The sequence below is a fragment of the Leptosomus discolor genome, chromosome 5 (assembly GCF_034619465.1).
Source record: "Leptosomus discolor isolate bLepDis1 chromosome 5, bLepDis1.hap2, whole genome shotgun sequence".
NCBI classification, from domain to species: domain Eukaryota; kingdom Metazoa; phylum Chordata; class Aves; order Leptosomiformes; family Leptosomidae; genus Leptosomus; species Leptosomus discolor.
Window position 1 is genome coordinate 60,353,811 of NC_141395.1, and position 21,634 is coordinate 60,375,444.

The 21,634-nt window shown below is 35.7% G+C and overlaps 1 protein-coding gene across 24 annotated transcripts in view; it reads left to right on the top strand.

Moving 5' to 3' along the window:
* Positions 1–21,634, top strand: part of RIMS2 (regulating synaptic membrane exocytosis 2) — a 478,829-nt gene that overhangs the window by 114,278 nt on the left and 342,917 nt on the right. For all 24 annotated transcript variants that reach the window (XM_086465565.1, XM_086465576.1, XM_086465572.1 and 21 more), the window contains one exon: positions 7,168–7,478. In XM_086465565.1, coding sequence (XP_086321691.1) covers positions 7,168–7,478 — 311 coding nt within the window. The remainder of the gene's footprint in view (positions 1–7,167; positions 7,479–21,634) is intronic.

Sequence of the window (21,634 nt, forward strand, 5' to 3'; positions counted from 1 at the left end):
TTATAACTTTATTATCTGCATGAAAGTGAAAGTCAGTACCACAGCACAGACTAGTGGCATAGAAAAATATTGATAAAATAAATAATCTTTATCAACGCTTATAACAGTCAAAAATTCAGAGATTACCTTTGCTCCTGTAATATACCTCTTTGACTAAATGCATTAATTTCACAGAAGGAAATGGTGTGACACAAAGGGTGGAGGTATCTGACATATAGTTGGATGAATAAGGTAGATGGATAAATGCTAAGATATAACCTCTGTTTGCCATAGTGCAGGAATGGAATGGAATGGAATGGAATAGAATGGAATAGAATAGAATATTTCAGTTGAAAGGGACCTACAATGATCATCCAGTCCAACTACCTGACCAATTCAAGGCTGACCAAAAGTTAAAGCATCTTATTAAGGGCATTGTCCAAATGCCTGTTAAACACTGCCGGGCTTGGGGCATTGACCACCTCTTTAGTGTTTGCCCACCCTCCTGGTAAAGAGATGCTTCCTAATGTCAAGTCTAAACCTTTCTGATCTACAATATTCTGATTGTAGGAGAAGCTACTATGCAATGTCAATAATGTTATTAATTTCTCTTTAAAGGATATGAATTCTTGCAGATTCATTTTGCTTTGAAAGAGAAAACAGTAAAATTGATTGATATAAAATAAAAAACTAAACTATCTTTAAGAAATCTTTCACAGTACTGTAACCACTGCAAGTTTTGTTCTCAGTTTCAAACAAATAAATCCAGACTTTAAAATGTTGACTTGAAAACAGTTATTTGGGATTTATTTTTATGTAGAAAAATAGTTAGCAAAATGTGGTTGCAAAGGATCATAGATTCGTTCAATTTGGAAGGGACCTGAGATTTATCTAGTCTAGCCTCTTGCTTAAAGTAGGATTGGCACTGAAAAAGAAAAGAGGAAAACCTGTTAAGTTTCAAAAAAGAATAAATGCTTGGAAAGAAAAAAGCAGGAAAAGAAAAGCAAGATTTCTTTGAAAAAGGTAGAAATTGATGATGGACAGACCCACATGTTTATGAGATGATGATTTTTCTGTACAGTTGGAGCAGTAAAAAGAACTGGAAAAGTTTCTACTTCGTTAAAAATATATCCAGACTCTGCTGTTTGCAATGCGTGAACATAAAGTAGATATGATTTATTCCATTCACTCCAAAATAATGAATTTGTGTCTTTAAAATAGGTCTTAATAACTACTAAAGATGCTTCAGTCTGAACCTGAACCTCTAGAATGATTTCTGTATAGATGAGTGCTAAATCCTCCAGTCTTTGTAAAAGCCTCTCTGTTTTCTAGAAATATGAGTGTTGGCTATTGATAGCACATGCTATGTATAAGTCTTACACAGTTGTAGGCAGTTGCTTCCATTAAAAAGGAATATCAAAACTAAAAAATTTAAAGGAAGCATCTTGTAGAAAGGAATACAGGTTTTTCCCTGATCAATAATGGAAATCAGTATACTTAGCTGTAAAAGAGAATACAGATTTCAGAGAGCAGGGGAAAAAGTGGATTATTGTTTTTTAGAGCAAATATGAGCCATTTTTTTTGGTGTTGTATAGAACCAAATAGATAGGATTTGACAGTTTAGCTAACTTCAAGAAGTCTTCTATTCTAATTCAGAGAGCTTTGAACTCTAAACTGTATGCAGAGTACTAAAAGGTTTTACTTCTGACAAAGACAGGTGATAGTGCTGTTGCTGTTTTACTGGAAAACTTCAGGGGATTTTAATGTGTTTGGAAACAAACCAATAACCAGAACAGCAGTTCAATATCATTTGCTGTGGAGACAATGTTCAAAGCGACCCTCGGAGTCCCAGAACCAGGAGACCCACTGATTGAATTATGATTCTTTGGAAATGTTATATTTCAAATGGGTAAAATGGGGAAAGATCAGCAGAGATTGGGACTAGAAGTAAGGAAGGTAGCCCTACTTATACTAGGGACACTCTAGCCAAAGATTCCTAGATTTGCTATATAATTGTAACTTCCATGACTGTGCAGAGGGAGCTGACTCACGTTACTGAGTTCCAACACTGATTCAGCAGTGTCTATTCCAAGGGAACATAGTGACTAATGGAGAGATGACGTACTCCTTCCTTGAAAAAGGTTCCTTGGTAAGGGTGGTTTCAAACATTGCATTGTTCCACGGTGTAATGAAGTTGTTTTGCAACTGTGCAGACTGGGGAAAAAAAAAAAGGGGACTAATTGTAGTATGATTAGCTACCCTGATGCTGGGCCCAAGGAAAGAGTTTTCCTGCTCTTCTATTTTTCTCCCCCTTCCTTTCAATGCTGCATTCTTGTTACCTTGTATAATGATTAAGGAATTGTATCTGACATAAAATACGAGCACAAAAAATTAATATAAGTATATATTTAAATCAAGTGAAATTTTCTGATGAACACTAGCAGCAAGCACAACAGTTAATATATGCTAATATGCTAGGTGCTTCTACCAAGCAGATGAACTCTAAGAAATTTGGTAAAACCATAATAATAATCCTTACTGTTCTATGGAAGCCTTCCAGTATGATTTAGCAGCTCTGCACACCTGTAATTCAAAGTAATGTTCTGAAGGCTGATGAGGATTTGGTGTAATTATTTCTTAGGTTGTAGCATCTAAGCTATCAAACTCAGGCTGATATGTAATCAAACATACTGTGCCTTTTAATCTAATCTTAAATAAGGTAAGATTTCTATTTAGTTCTTAGAAGTTAGTGTTAGTCCACCTATAATTACACTTAGGGGAACAGTGAATAGTATTTTGTAAGGTAGCTGTCTTTCCACATAATTTATCTGAAAATACTAAAATGATTGTCATACTATATCCTTTGTATTAAATTATATACTTTTTGCTTTAAAATGTCTGCAGATGTAATTTCTTTATAAATAAGTTTTCCACTTTATTGAATTTAAAGTGGCATGTGAAATGTGTTTTGAAGAATTTAATCTAATAGATAAATTTGTAATGTTTTATTTAGGACAATACAGAGGAGTGATTTTTAGTACATTAATTATGTCTAATGTGTAGATGTGAAATGGCTGATTATTGTAGAATTTGCTTTTATGGGCTTATGTAATAAAAAGTGCTAATATTACGTGATGAAAGCTTTTGGGCTGTGTTAGCAGAAGTGAGAGCATAATATGAATAATCTTGTAAAAAAATGGTGAAGAAATCCAAAATGAGTTAGAACTTTTTTGTTCCATGTATGGAATTAATCTCTGTGAATGGAAAGCACATGGAAGTTTGAGGTAAATCTATCTAATCCAAGTTCAGAATACTTTTTTTCAGTGTTGTATAAAAAAAGGAATTTGTCTTAAAAAACGAAATTAAATTAAGAGTTGATGTGAAAATGTCAGGCTAGATATATTTTGTGTGGTTATTTTCACACTACAGGAGAAATTTATTTGAAAAGAACTTCAGCAGTTCTTATCCTAGGCACTAGGTGGTGTTTCAGCCTTTTATACTGAAATGCACGTCTCGGTACAGTGCATCGAGCACCTCAGATTCTAGTTTGAAACTTGTACTTAAATTATAATTTGAGATGTTGGAAGGCAGATTTTTGTCCATTTTTTCCTTTTCAAATTGTCAGTGTTCCCATGATGAGAAGAACTGACACCCACGAACTGCAACACTGATGCTCATGTACAAAATGTGTTCATAACTGTTGAACTCTTCAGAGTGGTGGTTAGGAGATTTGAAAATGGGAGTGGTAGGTGGCATGCCTCCTTTAGAGTGCAGGTTTCTGATGTAAGGGATTAGCCCTTTTTAGAAGGGATACTTCTGTGGTTCTTCTTTGCAGATATGTCAGAATGCATGTATTAAGCATGCAATCCACTCGTGGAGTGTCCCCTTTCCTCCTCTGCTGTGCTGCTGTCACAGTCACACGAAATACTCTGTCCTGGTGGGGACTTGGCAGGGACAGGGCTGTTCTGTGTGTGTGTGACCTACTCTGTCGCAGGCAGCTGGGGGCAGAGGGAGAAATCCTGTCCAGGAATATGCCACATTTCTGTCTGTGCTCTTATGACACTACCTTACATGTGTGTCTGTCATCTGAGAGATCTGCACTGTAAAATACTGTAAATATTTTTTAAATTTCAAGAATGCTTCTACATGCTATGATAAGATGGAGAAGTGAGTTTAGCCTTGCACTAAGCAAGGGCTTGAAGTTCTTGGTGCTCACTGAAAGCACATTAAGTTTCTATGTGTGTGTGAGAGTTGCCATTCTGCTCCTTGTATGTGATTATTTGTAGCTAAATTTGTAACTGCTTGGGTCAACACTATGGAAGTCTACATGTTGAAAGTACATTGGAAATAAAGTCATATCAGAAGTGTTAGCTATAAATATATGAAACAGTCTTAGAAAAGCAGAAAAAAATTGCAAAATACATAAATATATGCATTTTTCGTGCTGTGTGTTTGTATTTTTTTCAATGTGAAATATCTTAAGTAGATCCTCTTTTTTTAAAAAAAAAAATCTTTCTTTCATGAGGTACTTCAGGTTTAAGTGCTCCTATTGTTTCCTGAGGGTCTAACCCAATTACTTTGGTAGTCTGTAAGAAGCATTGTACAGTGGAAACAGTTGGAACCAGTTTAAGTTCAGTAGGACCTGGGAAGTAATATGATGTCTTCCTTGAAGTGTCACTGACAGTCAGTGAAAAACAGTTTCCAGGCTCTAGAGATGGAAGTAACATACGAGATGATATAGTAGATAGCGACAATGAAGACAGGCTTAGCATCTTTAATCAGTGACTGGGTTTGATTGAACTTTTGTCATAAAATCTTTGCTCATTCCATATGGGCCTCACGGCACTGACAATTGCATTGATGTGTTCTGCCTTACATCATCATCTACCCAGTTTGGCAAAGGCTGAGATTATGTTGAAACAGATAGCTAAATTTTGTGTGTCAGGGGAAGGAAGAGGTTAGATCAGCAGTACCCTTCCTGATTCTGCTTTTAGGGGAGGAGGTATTAAATCATATTCATTCAGAAGTACCTCTTATTCTGTTGGGTACAAGAGAATAATCCTGATGGAGCATTGTCCTGGGACAAAATGTGGCTGTCAGCCAAGGACATCATTGCTCGAGTGTTTAGACTGTGGTATCTATTTTTTGTGACATTTTAACATCTACGAATGGAAGGAAAAATAGCACACAAAAACTTTAGGGGATTTTATCTTGTAGTCATTCAAATTAGTATTTATTTGTATACTGAAACAGTTGTTTCAGATTTGGTCCTTTCGTTGCACTGACACATGTATGGAAAGTTTAAAACTTCTTTCAGCTGTGTACAAACCAAGCAGAAATATTGAAGGCTTTTAATTGCTATTGATTAAAGAGGGGAAAAAAATACTTCTGTCTTTGTCACTGAAATTTCAGTTTGGAGCTTTCATGTACTTTCTAACTCAATTAGGAAAGGTAAAACAAACCTGTTCTTTAATTTGTATTGGAATGATGGCCAGGCCTGAAGCATACACAGTATTGACCTTTGTTCTCAAGACATCTAACCTACTTCAGACACCAAGCTGCTGCTCAGGGAGTCTCTCTTTTTTACCCTCAGTGCTTTGATAGTTTGTTCTGGATTATTGAAATAAGAAGGCATGAATTCTCACAGATGGAGTATCAGCACTAAAAAAAGTTAAGCAGGAAGTTTACCAAGATGGGGAATATTGCCATTAAGTGAGCAAGTCATGCCTCCTTCTCCTGCCCCAACCTGGCAGTTTGTGAATGAGGCAGTCAGTGAGTTTAATTTGAGTGCGAACCTTGCATCCAAGTAGCCTTTTATATGAAGTTTTCATCAAAACACTTTTGGTGAGACTTGACTAAACAGCGTGGCTCAAATTTTCTATTAGATAACCACCTGGAGAACAAAAGTAAGCTACAGATTGCAGCTTCTGAAATCTTTTCTGGTGGACTGAGCTACATGTACTGTGGAGGTGGAAACTGCATTTTTCATATGATTCAACCATTGAGCTAGCTGCATTTAAAAAAATAATGAAGAGCATTAATGTAAGCCTTTGAATGTCCTGTACTGTAAACCCTTGAAAAAGAGGCAGCTAGCTGTAGGATTAGAACTGGAGGCATGACAACTAGATTGAAGGCTGAATGTAGACATTTTAGGAATGTGAGGTAAAAATGGTACAATTTTGTCTGTGAGCTAAGAATATATAAAGAACGGAAGAGCCGAGTTAAGGCTAAAGAAAAATGAAGATTAAGGAGTGAAGGACAAAACTTGTGGTGAATTAATGGTATCTACAATTCAAATTCAAACCAGTTTGAATGTGCCATTGTATTAATAACTGGTCTCATATAACATAAGAACTGAATGTGAAATTAACTTGCAGATAATTGGCATTGGCAATTTCCTGCACTGCCATGTGACTAAGGTGATCAGATACAAAAGCTTTGCAAGCAAGTATATTTTAGAATATTAAAAAATCTCATTACTACGGGCAGGATCTCACAATTGGGAAGCTGTAATTTTAATAATTTAGTAAGCATACAGTGAAAGCTAAATCTTGGCTATAAAGTGGAGACGCCACTTTATGTATTGCGTTACTTTATAAAATGGCTTTAATTTACAATAGCTTTGAAAATCAAGTCACTTCATGAAGCTATCTTCTTCATGTAAATATTAGATACAGACCACCACTGAATTAAATCAGCAAAACATTCTGGAACACAAAACTACTTGCTTGCAACAGAGAGGATCTGTTCCAAAGTTCCTGACTCTGACTTAGTAAGAGAATGGATTAAAAGTTTAATTAATTTTTTGTTCCTTTTTTTCTATCATCCTAAACCTGTAGTCTTCATTTTCAAATCTTACACTTGCTGCCATTGGAATATTAATATGTAGAACCTTTTCATTTGTATTGACACGGTCTGTGGTCTTCCCTTGTGTTATAAATGATGAAGCAAAAGTAAAATAAAAGTATTTTTGTGTTTGTAATTTTTTTCTAAAACAATTTCCTCCAAGGTTGTACGGACATATTTTATTGTGCTGTGGCTAAACTATTGTAATTTTAATAGAAAGAATTAAAATAGTGTTCTTTCTATCTTTGGAAATGGCAACAGTCGGTTGATGTGTGCTTGATGAGAACTTTGTATATGGTGTTTACAAGCTAACAGATTTTCCATTTCAATATGTCTGAACAGGTAATGTGGGTATGTAACTTGTGCCGAAAACAACAAGAAATCCTCACAAAATCAGGAGCCTGGTTCTATAACAGTGGATCGAATGCACCACAGCAGCCTGACCAAGAAGGTATTAGAGGTCTGCGGAGTGAGGAAGCACCTCAAGAGAAAAAAGCAAAGCTGCAGGAGCATTCACAGTACCAGGGACCATCAGGTGACGTATCCACACAAGTTTTGGACAAAAGTAGATCTCAAGGGCTCACAAGACAAGACTCAATTAAGAATGGTTCGGGAGTAAAGCATCAAGTAACAAGTGACACAACATCAGACAGGTAAGAAAGTATTTAGTGTTTGTACGGGTAAGATCTGCTGAATTTATGGTACAAATTTTATTTTATCTTTTTTAAGTTTATTCTGTAGCCTATAAAATACATACTGGGCTTTTTGAGACAATCCTAAGAAGCAGCAGCTGAGGAGTTTCTCATTATACTCAGATGGTCATGGGCAATGTGTATTCTTCATTCCTTCTCATTAAAAGTGCAATATGGAAAATGACAGTTGCAGCGTGACAGAGCTTGTCCATGTGCTCGCAGCTTTGTTGAATCATAGTCATTGTGCTGTACACAATGTTGCCATATTTCTTTTGTGGCCACTAGCTTAACAGCACAATTTTAGTAATACAAAACAGGGCTCAAAAGGGCAGGTTCATGGAGGATGGTGGCTGTTCAGACTACCAAATTAAGACATCTGGTAGTACTTCCAGTATATAGTATTGAAGATGGTGAAATCTTTGCGTGATGACCTGAATCTTTTCATGGTTTCTCAGTTTCTTGCTGTTAGTTATTGTCATGAGTATGAAAAAAATTTCTTCACTGGTTTGTCTCAGTGTTACTTGGCGTTGGTTGAAACTGTGGCTGTTTCAGTGCTGATGTAGTAAGACCTAGTTTAGTCAGAGGTTGGAGCTGGAACTTCCCTCCCTTTTTCTAGATTGTACCAAAAGTCACCAGAAGGTGTTCAGCCTCTACCACTATGTTTTACTGGAAAGCAAGAGTAAAATTCATTTCGTTGAATAAATTTAATTTCTTTCTAAGCAAGACCAGAATAGAACTTTAAATATGGTGGGAAGGGAAAGGAGAGAGGGAGCTTGCTCATGTGTTTCCATGGAAATGATCCCCTCTCTCTCCAGAGACCTCCACCTGTATTGGAAATTGTCAGCCAGGGTGGTATAATCTAGCAGCCTTCCTCTGCTGCCCAGTGATGACCTCGTTACAATATTTACAAGATAGACAGCTGTAATATCTTTTACGGCTAATATAATTAAAACTGATTTCCTTTTCCCTCACCTCTTGTATTCCACCATATTTTATTTCCTATTTTTGGTATTATTTGGGAACAAATGGAATGTAGTTAATCTAACCCTTTTTGTTTAACTTATTCTGCCTGTTGCCCTTCGCTCTGATTTCAGCTGATGGGTTCTGTACTTAGTGGCTCTGAGCGCTCCTCAGTTATATATGCATGGTCTCTGAGAAATACAGCTGGCAGCTTAGCTTGATGCCAAGGAGTAGGAGAGAGAGACTAATTCTCTTTAATTTTCCCTTAATTTTCCCAGGAACGTGGTATCATACGTAATGTGATGATAAAAAAACCCTCAGCAATAATTTAACTCTGAAAGTGTTTTTGTATTATATACATGCAAAAAGAGAGAGGGAGAGAGGGATATACAAATAAATATGTAGTTCAGGTATGTAACATATATTTACCCTAAGCAGAGTTCTATGATAAACATGGACAGTAGAAAGTAACATTTACCAACAGGAAGAATATAGACTTTGTGCCTGAAATCAGAACCATTTTGCTGATTGTGATTACTTCTACTCAACATATTGTTTAAATCCTGATTGTTTTTTCAGTTATTATCCTCTTCCTGTTTTATTTGGGTACTAATACTAGCGTTCCTTAATTAACATATGCAAGTGTGCTCAGAATATATTTATGATATATGTAGTACATGCTATTGAAGGTTAGAAGGTCTCCTGAAATTTTCTGCCCTAATGTTCCTCACGTTAACTGTCTTTCCTTTGCTGGCGATAGTGAAAAAGACTCCTCCTTGATGCCCAATCAGTGTCTGACTGGTCAAATGGGCTTTTAGAGGATAACATCAGCATCTCCGAGAGAGGCTACGCCAGAATTCAAGGATGGGTATAGGCTTTAAGTTTGGACCTATATATGCTGTGGTGCCATTTCTATTCTCAGCAATAATATTGGGAAGGCTTACAATTACTTGAGTTCTTACTATTCAAATAGAATATCAAAGTTTGCAAAGGAACATTTCCAGCTTCCTTTGATGTTGCAGTAATCATTACTTAGTAGTTCTTTATATCAAGTATCATGTATCTTGTCTTGGTCATCTGGAGACAAGTTGGTCACAGAGTAAAGGGCAATATTCACTCCTTGAATTTCAAGGACATGAATGCCATTTCTGTCTCATTTCTCACTATGTCATTTTTGATTGTGCTTTTTTAGTTTTCCATTCTTGAGTAGTACTCACCATATTTTTTTCCTGTTTTCTTTACTAGTATTATTCTTCATTAATATATTATTCATTGTTTCAGTCATTAGTATTGTAGTATTCTGTTCCCCTGATGTATGCAACAGTCCCATTTGCAATCAATAGATTCCAGACTGTTCAGACAGGCAGATAGATACTTGACTGTAGATATGCTTTGACTGATCAGAAATTTGTTGTCTTAAAGAAGTCCAGGATGATTTTGGACTGCATGTTCTCCAAGGATGTATTTCTTGCATCGGATCCGTTATAAAAGAAAAGAGAATTCAAAAACTATTCAGGAGCAAGTTGTACTTACTACCAGCAGAAAAGTTTTCCATTATTAAATATTTTTCTAGTTCATATCCAATATTTATAATCTGCCTTACAGAGCTTTTACTGCTTTCTGTGTAGTAAACCCATGGAGAAGGCAGAGGCAGGGGCACACTGTAGGATCCAGTGTTAGTTCACTCGCAGTAATCGATCATGTTATATTTGACATTGTTTGAGGTGAGACTAGCATAATTTGTATCACATGGAGATTTTACGCTAAGGGCAGTTGAGAAGTAAGCATATGTAGTCGTTTTCACAGGCTTAACCTTGTGAGCAGAGTATGAATGATGATGTAGTGTAATGCTAGACTCCCCGAAAACTGCTAAATGATGTGAATCAAAGAAATGCAAAATATTACCCTATGTAATCCACAGACTCAGAAGGTCCATTTTGAGGTCTGCTGTGCACAGATGGTAGATTTATGGCTGTATGCACTGCAGTTCTTTGATTTGTACTATCCAATTTCACATAAATTTTGGATTATACAAGAGTACTTTCTTATTTTGATCAAAAACATTCACGTAGTCTATAGTTCCCAAGACCTATACTCATGATTCAATACATTGTTTCCTTTCTGGCAGCAAAATTATTTGAATAGACATAATCTTTATTCAGTCATTTTGTAACAGGCAATCAGCTTGTGAAATGGTTGATTTCTTCATTCCAAAGCCTAAGTCAAAGCAAATGTTTATGCTGTCTTATTAAAATGTGTACAACATCCTAATAATAAAAACTGGGGAACAGGGAACCTTAATGCTGATACAAAGGGTTTTCTGTGTCATTCTGTTTGCCTGAATTGTTAGATATTTGGGTGGTGTTGTCATGCTTGAGTTGTAAAATCATTATTTTTCTTGCTCTTGGTAGGATCCATTGCAAAGCCATTTCAGCCCTTTTCCACGTATGAATTCAGTGTTTTAAATTGTAAATATTTTGTGACATTCCAGAGATACTGCTTCAGAAACCTCTTTTCTAGATATGTGGCATTTTACAATCCTTTTTAAGCAATAGCTCTCTTGAAGTAGGAAACAACCCATGAGTCTTCTCAGTGAAAGGTTATGACTATTATGATTATTTCTGATCTAATACCTATCTGAAATGATGCTGTGTAGTTGAGGTAGATGTGAATCATTAAGTGGTTTGTTTTGTGGTTTTTTTTTTTTTCCCCTCATCCATCCTGTATGAATCCAAAATGCTTTCCAAAGTTTGAAAATGTTAACTTTGAATTTACAGTATGTGTTTGTCATACATTCTATTAGTGTAAGAAAAGCTCTCCTCAAGGATATTTTTTCATGAGCTTCAATGCAAAAAACTGAGTGAAAATATTGTGAGTTTGTTTTCAAGTTTTGTGAGTCATTTTATTATTGCTGCATCTATCAAGGTGAGCCATGTCAGAAAAAGAGAATTGGTTCTTGGTATCTGTAAAGATCATGATCTGTGAGATCATGATTTGAAGCAAGACTAATGAATAAAGCTGCCTGAACCCTTTTCAGATTAACTCTAAGGATATGAGATTAAATCATAAAAACCAGAATGAAAACAACAAACTGAGAGAGTGAGCAGCTGCAGAGTTGCACAACAGCAGTATTTATTTTCCAGGCCAGCAGACACAGATAAAATATATCCTCCTTCCCTTCTCCTTGCAAAGACACATATATATTTTGGGGGTTTATTTCTTACCTTCCCTTTTTTTCTCGGGGGAAAAAAGGGGATTTTTATGGTGGTGTCCACACACCATAAAATTGGTGGTGGATTTGGAAGATGCTTTTTATTCTGAGTAAGAACTACAAACAAGACTGTTGAGGCTAATTTGGTCTGAAGATGAAGGTTTTGTGCATATATTCTTTATGGAATGTGTACATGTTTCCCATATATAAAGGTTTTATTCTATTGCGTTACTAATGACGGTAGAATGAAAGTGGTCCCCTGTGTCCCTTTGCTTCCGTTCTTGGAAGGAGTGCCAGTATGAGTTGGCAGCGTAGGCTCTGTCTTTTGGGACTGCAGTTGAGGATGTCAGGGTGTGAAGAGAGAGAAAAAAGGAGACAAAAATAAGAGGGAAGAGGAGGAGAAAGGAATACGCGGGCATAAGCTATCTGAGAAACATCAAAAAGCAGCATGAATTAAATAAATGAAAATGTGTGTCCATCTGTTTCATGTTATATCTTTTTCAAATGTCTCTTCTTTAATTGCTGGATTACGAACAACTGATTCTGAGAACGTCACTGATGGCAGTTCATTGCCATTTAAAATATGACAATGTAACGTTAAAGAGTCAGTCAAGTATATTTCTTTCTGAAAGGCTGAAAACTGGCCATTTCCCAAGACTATCACTGTTTTACTTCTGTAGCGGTTACGACACAGCACTGTAGTGCAGCCTCTGATTTTCATTGTTTCTGTTTCTGAGTACCTGAGTTGATAGATATTTAGCCCAGGTATTTTAAAAAGGCATACAAACCCTACTTGGACCTCTGGAAACTAAGCATATTTGAAAGCAATCTCAAGTAAAATAGAGGCATTTTAACTTTTTTACCTATGTTTTTCTACCTCCTGACGTATTTAAAGACAATGAGAAATATTGAAAGAATTGTATAGGACAGTTTAAAATAAGGGAATTGGTATCCAAGAGTCAGACTGACAATGTCATGTGTAGATTTGTTCATGTTCAGTAGTATCCATTAAGGATACCCACAATTTTTGGGAAGACATAAATGATATTCTTTCACTTCATGAATGAATTTAATACTTTGTACAAGTGTTTTGCAGGTTGAGTTTAAAACTGAATCAGTATTCTTTTCCATGCATGACTGCAAAGAGCTGTCACTGACTTTCCCTGGTGCTAGAACAGGATACAGAATTTGGGTGTTAGAGGTATCCTACATTATTTTAAACATATTAACTAAAGATTTAAGTTTTATGAGATTTGAACTGCATCCAAATAAGGTTTTATCTTCATCTTCCTGCTTCTGTTCCAGCATTTTTCACCACTTTGATAGTCAGTCCTTGGAGCTGTAAAGTGAAACCAATGTCAATCTGAAATCTGTAGTCTCAGTAGTTTTGCGTTTGTTTCTGATGATGTCTATCTTCCATTTCAGTGTATTCTTTGTATGATTCTTTTGGTAGTAACTTATAACAAAAGAGTTAGTTTCTTCTTCACAGAAATCCTGTTTTAATGATTTCATTCCTCTACATATAGGTTTCGTGGTGTGGATCAACATCTCTGGCTATTGCAGTTTTCAGGTAGAAACTAAAGTTATGTTTATCTGTTGTCTCAATCTGGGATGGCATAAAAAGGAAATCAATAATAACTATGGCCAGAGGCATCTATAGATATTTATGTGAAGGGAGCCAGAGAAAATGCAGTATTTAATTATTGAAAAGACGTAGCTTGGGTCCAAGAAAGTCAGAAATCCTTCAGTGCAGAAGTTTTAATGAAATAATTAGACACTTACGACAGGGATTAAGCTACACCTACTTATGAGGATGACTAAGGAGTTTGGTACCATCTGTAATGCAGAATCTCTGTAAGAAGTTCGTGAATGGTACTGACATTGTCTATTAACAGCCTAGACTACCTGTAGCATGTATGCTATGTTTCTACCTGTTATTAATAGGTTGCAATGGGTTGTAGCATCTCTGTTCTAGTCTAAATTCTGGAAAAAAGGGGGAGTTTTTCTCTCCATTACCTTTGCCAAACTGGCTGTCTTCTGAGAAACAGAACTGCCTGTACAATTCTTTTTGTCTCCTAATCTCCTAATGTTGGTTTTGTGGGTCTCCTGCTCACGTGGATGATTACAATGCTAACACAACATTCAAGACATGTGCAGCCACACTGTGACTTCAGGGTGTTTTTTCTGAGATGTGTTTTTCTTCCCTCCCTCCTCTGTTTTCATTTTCCCTAAAGTAGCGGAACAACCAATGAGCTAGCTGTTCTTATTTTTTTTTTTCTGATGCTTTATTAAAATAAATACTTTTTTTTTAAACCCAGCCTTTATCTAGCTGCATTGAGTACTGAGTAGCATTGGGCCTCTGACCAATGGTAGATACAATTTGAAATCCTTTTTTTAGAGAAAGATAATCTGTTTGGAGAAGAGAGAAAGAGAAGAGGAAACTTCCCTGACTGTAGCAGAACTAGCCTACCTTAACAAACAGTCTAAAACCGTTGTGTTTGTTTTCAAACATTAAAGAGTGTTTTAATTAAACACATAACAAAGAGATTGAATTCCAGCTTTAAGTGATGATCTGAACTCAGCTTCAATCATTCTCTTCAGTGAGCAAATGTCATGTTGGTTTTAGGGTTGTTTTTATTTTCACAAATTACTGTAGAGTGCCTTTTCAAAAATAATTCCATTACAACATGATGTTTGTATTTTGCGTACTGTTACTACTTGATTTTTTTCTAAATTATACATATTTGTTACATACTGCTTACTGAAAACTAGCACTTGCTATCTGACTTTTCTCACTTTTATGCAGAATATGCTCAGGGATGTCTCGATATTCAGTGCTGATATTTGGTATCTCTGAAGAGGAGTTTGGCCTTCCAATGCAGTGTTATGCTTCTGTATATTACAGCTATGTCTTTAACTGTGCTAAAAGACCATTAATAATCTAAATCTGTAAACACAGATCTCAGCTGTATCAGAATATTGAACATTTTTTATTAAGTACTAACTGCAGCTAATATTTATGGAATTTAGTTTTGCTTTTAGCTACACTGACACTTAAAGAAAGCAATATCAGGAAAAAAAATGGAGGGTAGTAGCATTTTTAATTTAATTTTTTAAATTAATGAGGCCAGTACCTTTCTGGGTTGAGCATGTCGTCTTAAACTGCTGTTTTGTTGACCTTGTATAAACATGGATGTTAGAGCTCACTGAGTGTTCACAATCCTTAGTTGTGCTGTGCTCTATTCTTTGGAGGCGATTTCTCTTGAAAAGTATAAATAACAGATTTTGATTGAATGTCGTATTTACAAAATTGGTGTGTAAAGGTGAATAAGTTACATCTCTGGAGTGCAGCCGAGGGAAACGGCTAACATTCAATAAAGGATTCTGCTATCTCAAGTTTGTAATTTCTGTAAGCAAAGTGGTTCTGAAATCTGTAGAAGGCAATTCAAGAATGGCCTTTTATTTTCTTACTTTTTTTGTGATAGCTGTATAGACTGAATTAAAATAAAAAATACGAAAAATAATTGTTAGAGGTACAAATCCTTTCCTTGGCTCTTTCTTTGTGCCTCTAGAAGTACAAATGAAAAAGCAATTACTTCTGTAGTGCAATTTAGTTGTCATTTATCTTTTACATGGCAAGTTTAATAATTTTAGTAAATGTCAATCTATTTTATTAAGTCAGATCAGAGGAAAAAATATAACTAAAAAGTGAATGTAATAGGACCAGAGTGACCATATTAACATAATTTAAAATTATATTGTTAAGCAGTGCCCTTTTGCTTTCTACCTTGTCTTTGTCATGATTATTCTTTTTATTTTTCTGCCCTTCTTCAAGCCAAATCCTTGTTTGTCTCTTTGTCTACTCTGGAATGTCTTTTCCTATTTATTTATTTATTCTATTAGCTCATGTTCTTTTGTATATCATCATCTCTTTCTCACTGGTGTGAGTTCTTACCAAACTCTGTCTTGACATTTGAAGTGTTTTCAAAGATACATCCATGGTATTCCCTCACTTAAAGACAGATATTATTTTCATCTCTAACCCAGTTCTTTTTCTTTGCCCTAGCTGTAGCTCACCTCTCTTCCTCAATTTCAAACAATTCTGCAAACATTCATAAGTGTCTTTTCAGATTTATGCTGAAGTAAGTGGACACTTCTCTCATAAGCTTTGAGAAATCTTAATTTTGTGCCTTTCAGTAAAAACAGGCCTTGCTGCGTTCTTTACTAACCAAAAGGAGACAGTCAAAGACATTTTAAGGGAATAGTTACCTGTTCCAGCAAAATAGTGCAGTCCAATGTCATTTCAAGTTAAGCAGAAAATGTAGGTGGCCTGAAGTCAGTGACTATTAACTTAAAGTAGAGCTTTAAAATCCAAGGTAATATCTATGTATGATATGCAGTGGGTTGTGTATACGCAACTCATTCTGACATCGCTGCACTGTGCAGCACTGTGCCCTGTAATCATGCCCTGGTGTTTCAGAAAATGACATCAGAAAGTGCCCGTTTCTGCAGTAGTGGACTTCCTGGAAATGCTATTAGGGACCTCAGTAAGTAGATCATTTGCATAGAATAACAGGAGGTTAAGTTGCTCCAAACACAGTTTTCCTAATTTATAGTCCAGTGTTTTGTCAGCTGACATTGCATGCCTGAATGGGTCCCTAGATGTAGCTTGCCTGCCAAAGTAAGTTTTTATTATGCAGCTTGTAATAGGACAAACCATGAACTTTGCTGCAGAAAACCCATTTTCTTTGGCAAAAAGGACAACAGTTCTTATGGTAATATCTTGATGGAAAGCAATGCATTTTAGCTGTAAGAGGTTTTTATTCTGTAATGACTTTGTGAAAATCCTGAAATTTGAATTATAGACTTCCTTGATGATCACCTAAAAAAAAAAAAAAAAAGCCATCAAGGCAGATGAGATTGAAGCAGAAAGCATCTGATTTTCTTTGTAATTCTAAATAAACTGGGAAGCTTCAGAGGGACATTGCATTCTGAAGTTACAAATCAGTGCACAAACTAGATTTTTTTTTTACCCAAATGTAGATTAATTTTAATTAAATCTTCTTGAATCTGGCATGAGGTGCTGGGCTGACTAAAATGGACCTGCCTCACTTGTATCTTTATGCTTCAGTTAGAACTGTGAAAAATATTTAATCTAGAAGAGGAATCACAATTAGTTCAACAATCTCACCTCTTGAATATAAAAAATTCAACAATGCAACAGTGAATTCAGCAACTTCACCATCTCATGATATTGAGATAATTGCATTTTGTTCCTAAAATGGTTAATGATTAATGATTAATCTTCCTGTACCATTTAATAATGGGGATTTGAACAGAAAGTAATTCTTGAAATAACCCAAATTTAACTACAGTATGCATTTCTTAGAAAACGATGTGTATTTGGGGTGCTGGTGCTTCCCATGTCCTGTAGCTCAGGTAAATACAATGATTGGAGAATTTATTTTCGTTGAGAAAATATATATCTATATTTGAAGTAAGAAATTGGATCTTTGAGTAAAGTAAAATTGAAAGCAAAAATAATTTGATTTCTGCTCAGCAGATATTTATTTTTGATGTGGAGATTCTTCCCTAAATGAGAAAATCAATTATAAAGACGCTGAGAATTGGAGTGAGAAGGAAAAGAGGAAGACATGTCACTTAAACAATGGAAAAGGGAGGAGTATTTTCAGTGCTAAATCTGGTGAAGCTAAGTAAACCAGGGGATTTCCCTCAAGACAAGCATTTTAAATTTCGTATTTATGTGGTATATGGGTACTTCTTTCAGAAGTATTTTTTCTCTTTGAAAATGAGATTTATTTGGAAATTTATACAGTGGTATATCACCAAGTATCATGAAGCCTTACAGTTATGATAACAATCAGTTATGAAATTAACCCTAACCCCCTCCGCAAGGCTTTTAACTATTGGGCAGCACTGGCTTTACTCCACTGACATATAACTTTAATATTAAATGGAAATCTTTCCAAAGTAAAATATTTACACTGCCTTAATGCTTATGAAATCCAGGCTCCGTGATTCTGTCAATGGAAGTGAATTCCAGAGGTATGTGATCATCAGGAAAACATTCTTCTGATACTCCAGTCAGCTGAAGATAGGAGCATAAATCTTATAATGACATGAAAGGAAGATAAATTAGTCTCTTTGAACTCATTCCCAAGATATGAAAGGCTCCAACTTTTATCCAGTCTACTGAGTAGCAGAAATTAATAAGCAATCCAAAGCATAGATGTGTTCTTTTAGTTCCCATTTCACAAAATGAAGAGGCTAATCTAAATCTTACTGCCATTTGGAGAACGATCTCTCTTCTAGTTTATGTATATATCAGCCTTTGTTTCCATCACAGATCATCTGCACACATTGACACCCAACAAGTCTGGGGGCCTTTTAAGGTCCAAATTAGTCATCTGAAAGTAGAGATACTACAATAAATCTCTTTAAGATATTTTCCAGGTGACTAAAAGGAATTTCTAAAATTAATTAAACTCCCACGTTCACAGGGAATGAGAGCCAATTTCTGCAACGTAACACCACCATGGACTTCAAGATCAATGTAACTGTTACTTTCTTTACATAAAAAAGAACTCTATGATCAGCCTTCTAACACGAAGAAGTGTTTGTGTAAAGGGTCTTATCCAAAGGGGATGATAATTGTATTTCACAGAGAGAACATTATCTCTACCTGAGTGTGTATATCGAAATCATTACTGTGCCAGGTGCATTTATGTTATTGGTAATCAGCAGTGGACTGTTGTAGGATTCAATTTTTGCTGTCTGCTTTGTGCTGATCATGTCCTCTCTTGAAGTGGTATAATTTGGAGAATGAGGGATATAAGTACGAGCTGCCTGTAAGCACTGAGGAAATGAACTTTCACCTTGAATATGTCATCCTGAGGCAGAAAGACAGATGTATGAAAACTGCTAGTGGGTGTATTTTCAGCTTCTGTTTTCAGTATTTTGCATTATTAATCATGCATAGTACTTCGTTAGTAACATTTTAAATCATCTTTTGTTTTTTTGAAAGGTGACAAATGATAACTTTTGATGATGGTGAAGAACAGAAATCTCTTTGATAGCACATGAACTTTTCAATACATTGCTTCAAAAATCAATCAAATCTCTGTTCTAGGCCAGCACTTCTTGACTAGTGAGACATATCTCATTGGTGAACCATCCAGAACTGCAAATGAGGCATAAAGCAGGATTCATGTACTGTAATGAGGTGCAAAGAAATATCAATTGATCGTGAGTCAGCTGAAGGTAAAATTGGTTGAAATATACTGCTCTAAACCACGCATTCTGCAAGGTGCAGCATCTACTGTATATTGAGCCTGCTGTATCAATGTGTATTACACGTACTCCTCTGCTTATTCAACCAGAGTATAACAGCTTTCTGTTCCTGTCACGTAATGCAACTATTCCCTGGGAAATGAAGCCTCAGTTAGACCTTTTCTAACTCTGATTACCTGATTCTTTGATCTTAATAGTACTCCTTTCGTACTTTCAAAAATATTGTTTATGTATTTTATACCACATGTATGAACATGCACAAATGTATATGTTCATACGAAAAGCTTAGGATGTATAGCCACTCAGTAAACTGTCAGACACTCTGAGGAAAGTGGAGAATGGATTATAGGAACATCCTATGACCCAGAATTTACAGACATTATTTTGTGGAGCAAAACAGATGTATTTCTCCTGTAGGAAGCCTACTAGTCCTGCAGACATGAAACAAAACTAGCAGTACATATGAATTATTTTGGTACAAACTAGAATCATGATCTTGCAGGTTGAACATGTAATTTCTACATTTATTAGACAAATAGGTTGGTTTTTGTTTGCTAAATGCAATTTCTGCCCCAGCAACTTTTTGGATAAATTATGTCTTAGGTCAGGGCACTGGGTTAAAAAACACCTACCCCTACATATTAGGGCTTTTTAAAAAATATGGGAGATCTACCATCAATAGGAATTTTACTAGAAAACATGCAGATTCATAAAATGCCTGGATTATATGCTGGGACAATGCACAGGTGGAAAAAAGGGAGAGAATGTGCACATCTGGATTTTTTTTTTCTGACACAGTGTCAGAACACAGCCAAGGCAGGAATTTGAAAGCGTTCTCAGATCCAGCAATAGAAATGCAACCACAGAGTTATATTCATACCTCCTAAATAAGGTACTTAGACAAGCGTAAGAACACTTCATTAAACCTATTTTTGGACACTCATGCAATTTTTGGTCACATGAATTTTTTTTTTAACGTGCTCCTCTCTCTCTATATTGATTATACAGGAAGAAAAGTATGGCTAGGCTTCTAAACTATGCACCTTAGTCATCTATATTTAAGTGGAATGAATCTGGGTGTCTGTGTTAATAACTTTAGACAATGAATCAGGCAATCTAAATTCAGCCTCTGAATTTGCCAAAAATCAGTAACATCTTCATTTTTAAGCATAGTATTCCCTAAGCAGGGAACACTTAGAAATGCCCAGATCTGACAAGTGAGGCAAGGACTGGAGCTTTGTTGTGGACCAGAGGTAGGCAGCAATGTACTTAAAACTTAGTGTTCAGAGTTGTTTCTGTGAACGTGTCGCGTAGCATAGAATATTATTATCAAAATAGCAAAATCTGAAGTGTCTTATTCCACTTGTGCTGGAAAAGACACTCAGTCTCAACACTACACCATTTTTTTTAAGTCACAGGGTGCAACTTGTGCTTTTTCTCTATTTTGAGGTGTGCACTAGTAATAAATGCTTTTTGTTTGGCCATGCAAGTTATATATTATTGTGTGATATTCAGAAGGGTGAGAAGGGCAGAGATAAGAGAAATAATTAAAATTAAACATTTCATGTAATTATTTTCAACTATTCTTTTCCTTGTCATATTTAAATAAAATTTCCCATGTTGCCTTTCAACTAATGTATTAAAGAGAATTCCGTGGAGAGGTTTGAGAAGCCATAATCTGTATTGAGCTAAAGAAATTAACCAGTAAGTCAAAGTTACTCATGTTAAAGATAGCTTAAAAATAATTATACTAGGAAGTATACCTGGTTCTGAGGTATACCTACTGATTCATTTCAAGAAGTGGTATAGTCTATCATCATTAACAACAAAAGGATTTGAAGTTATAAATTTCATGTTTCCCTTGTCCAATTTATTTGGGTTTATTTCCTCTATTTTACTCATCCTGGAATGTGCAATTTGTATGGTCAGTGCCAGTTTTTGTATGTGTCAATACTAGGCCTAACAGCAGGAGTTCCCAAGTGAACATATGGCACATTTCCTATTATCTGCATAAGGAGCAAAATCAGATCTATCATTGTGTCATCTGAGCTTTTAAGAATGTAGATTTTTTTGAACACTGAAACTATTTATAATAAACAAGTCATCTAGCATTTAACTTTCACAAGTCTTCGTTTTTTTCCTTTCATAGATTTAGAATTTAATTAAGCCATAACTGGTCAAAATAGGATGAAATCTCATCTTCCAAATACTTTATTTGTAAAATGTGTTCTTTCCAAACTAGTAAGTATGCAGGTAAAAAATCTCGTGTTTAACTTGCTTGTCACCTTTTAGAAAGTTTTAAAACCATACTGATCAGTGGATCGTGGTTATTTCTGTCATTTACTTAGACCATGATGAGATGCAGGGAAATGAATTGTTTGGTTTCATCACAGAACTTCAACACACCTAATTAGGGACAGTTAGCACTTCCTGGCTTAGGAAGTCAAAAGCTGACCTGGAATCTCCCATTAAGACTTGGGCTTTTGGGCTGTTGTAGTCTATGCTCCTTGGGTTTCTTGGGAATCTATAGATGTCAAGGTTAATTTTGTCTTTCATTAAAAAATAGACATTTTCTTGCCCCCCGCCCCCCGTGTGTTGATGACATTAGTTCTGAGAAATTTCAGAGATGAGAATA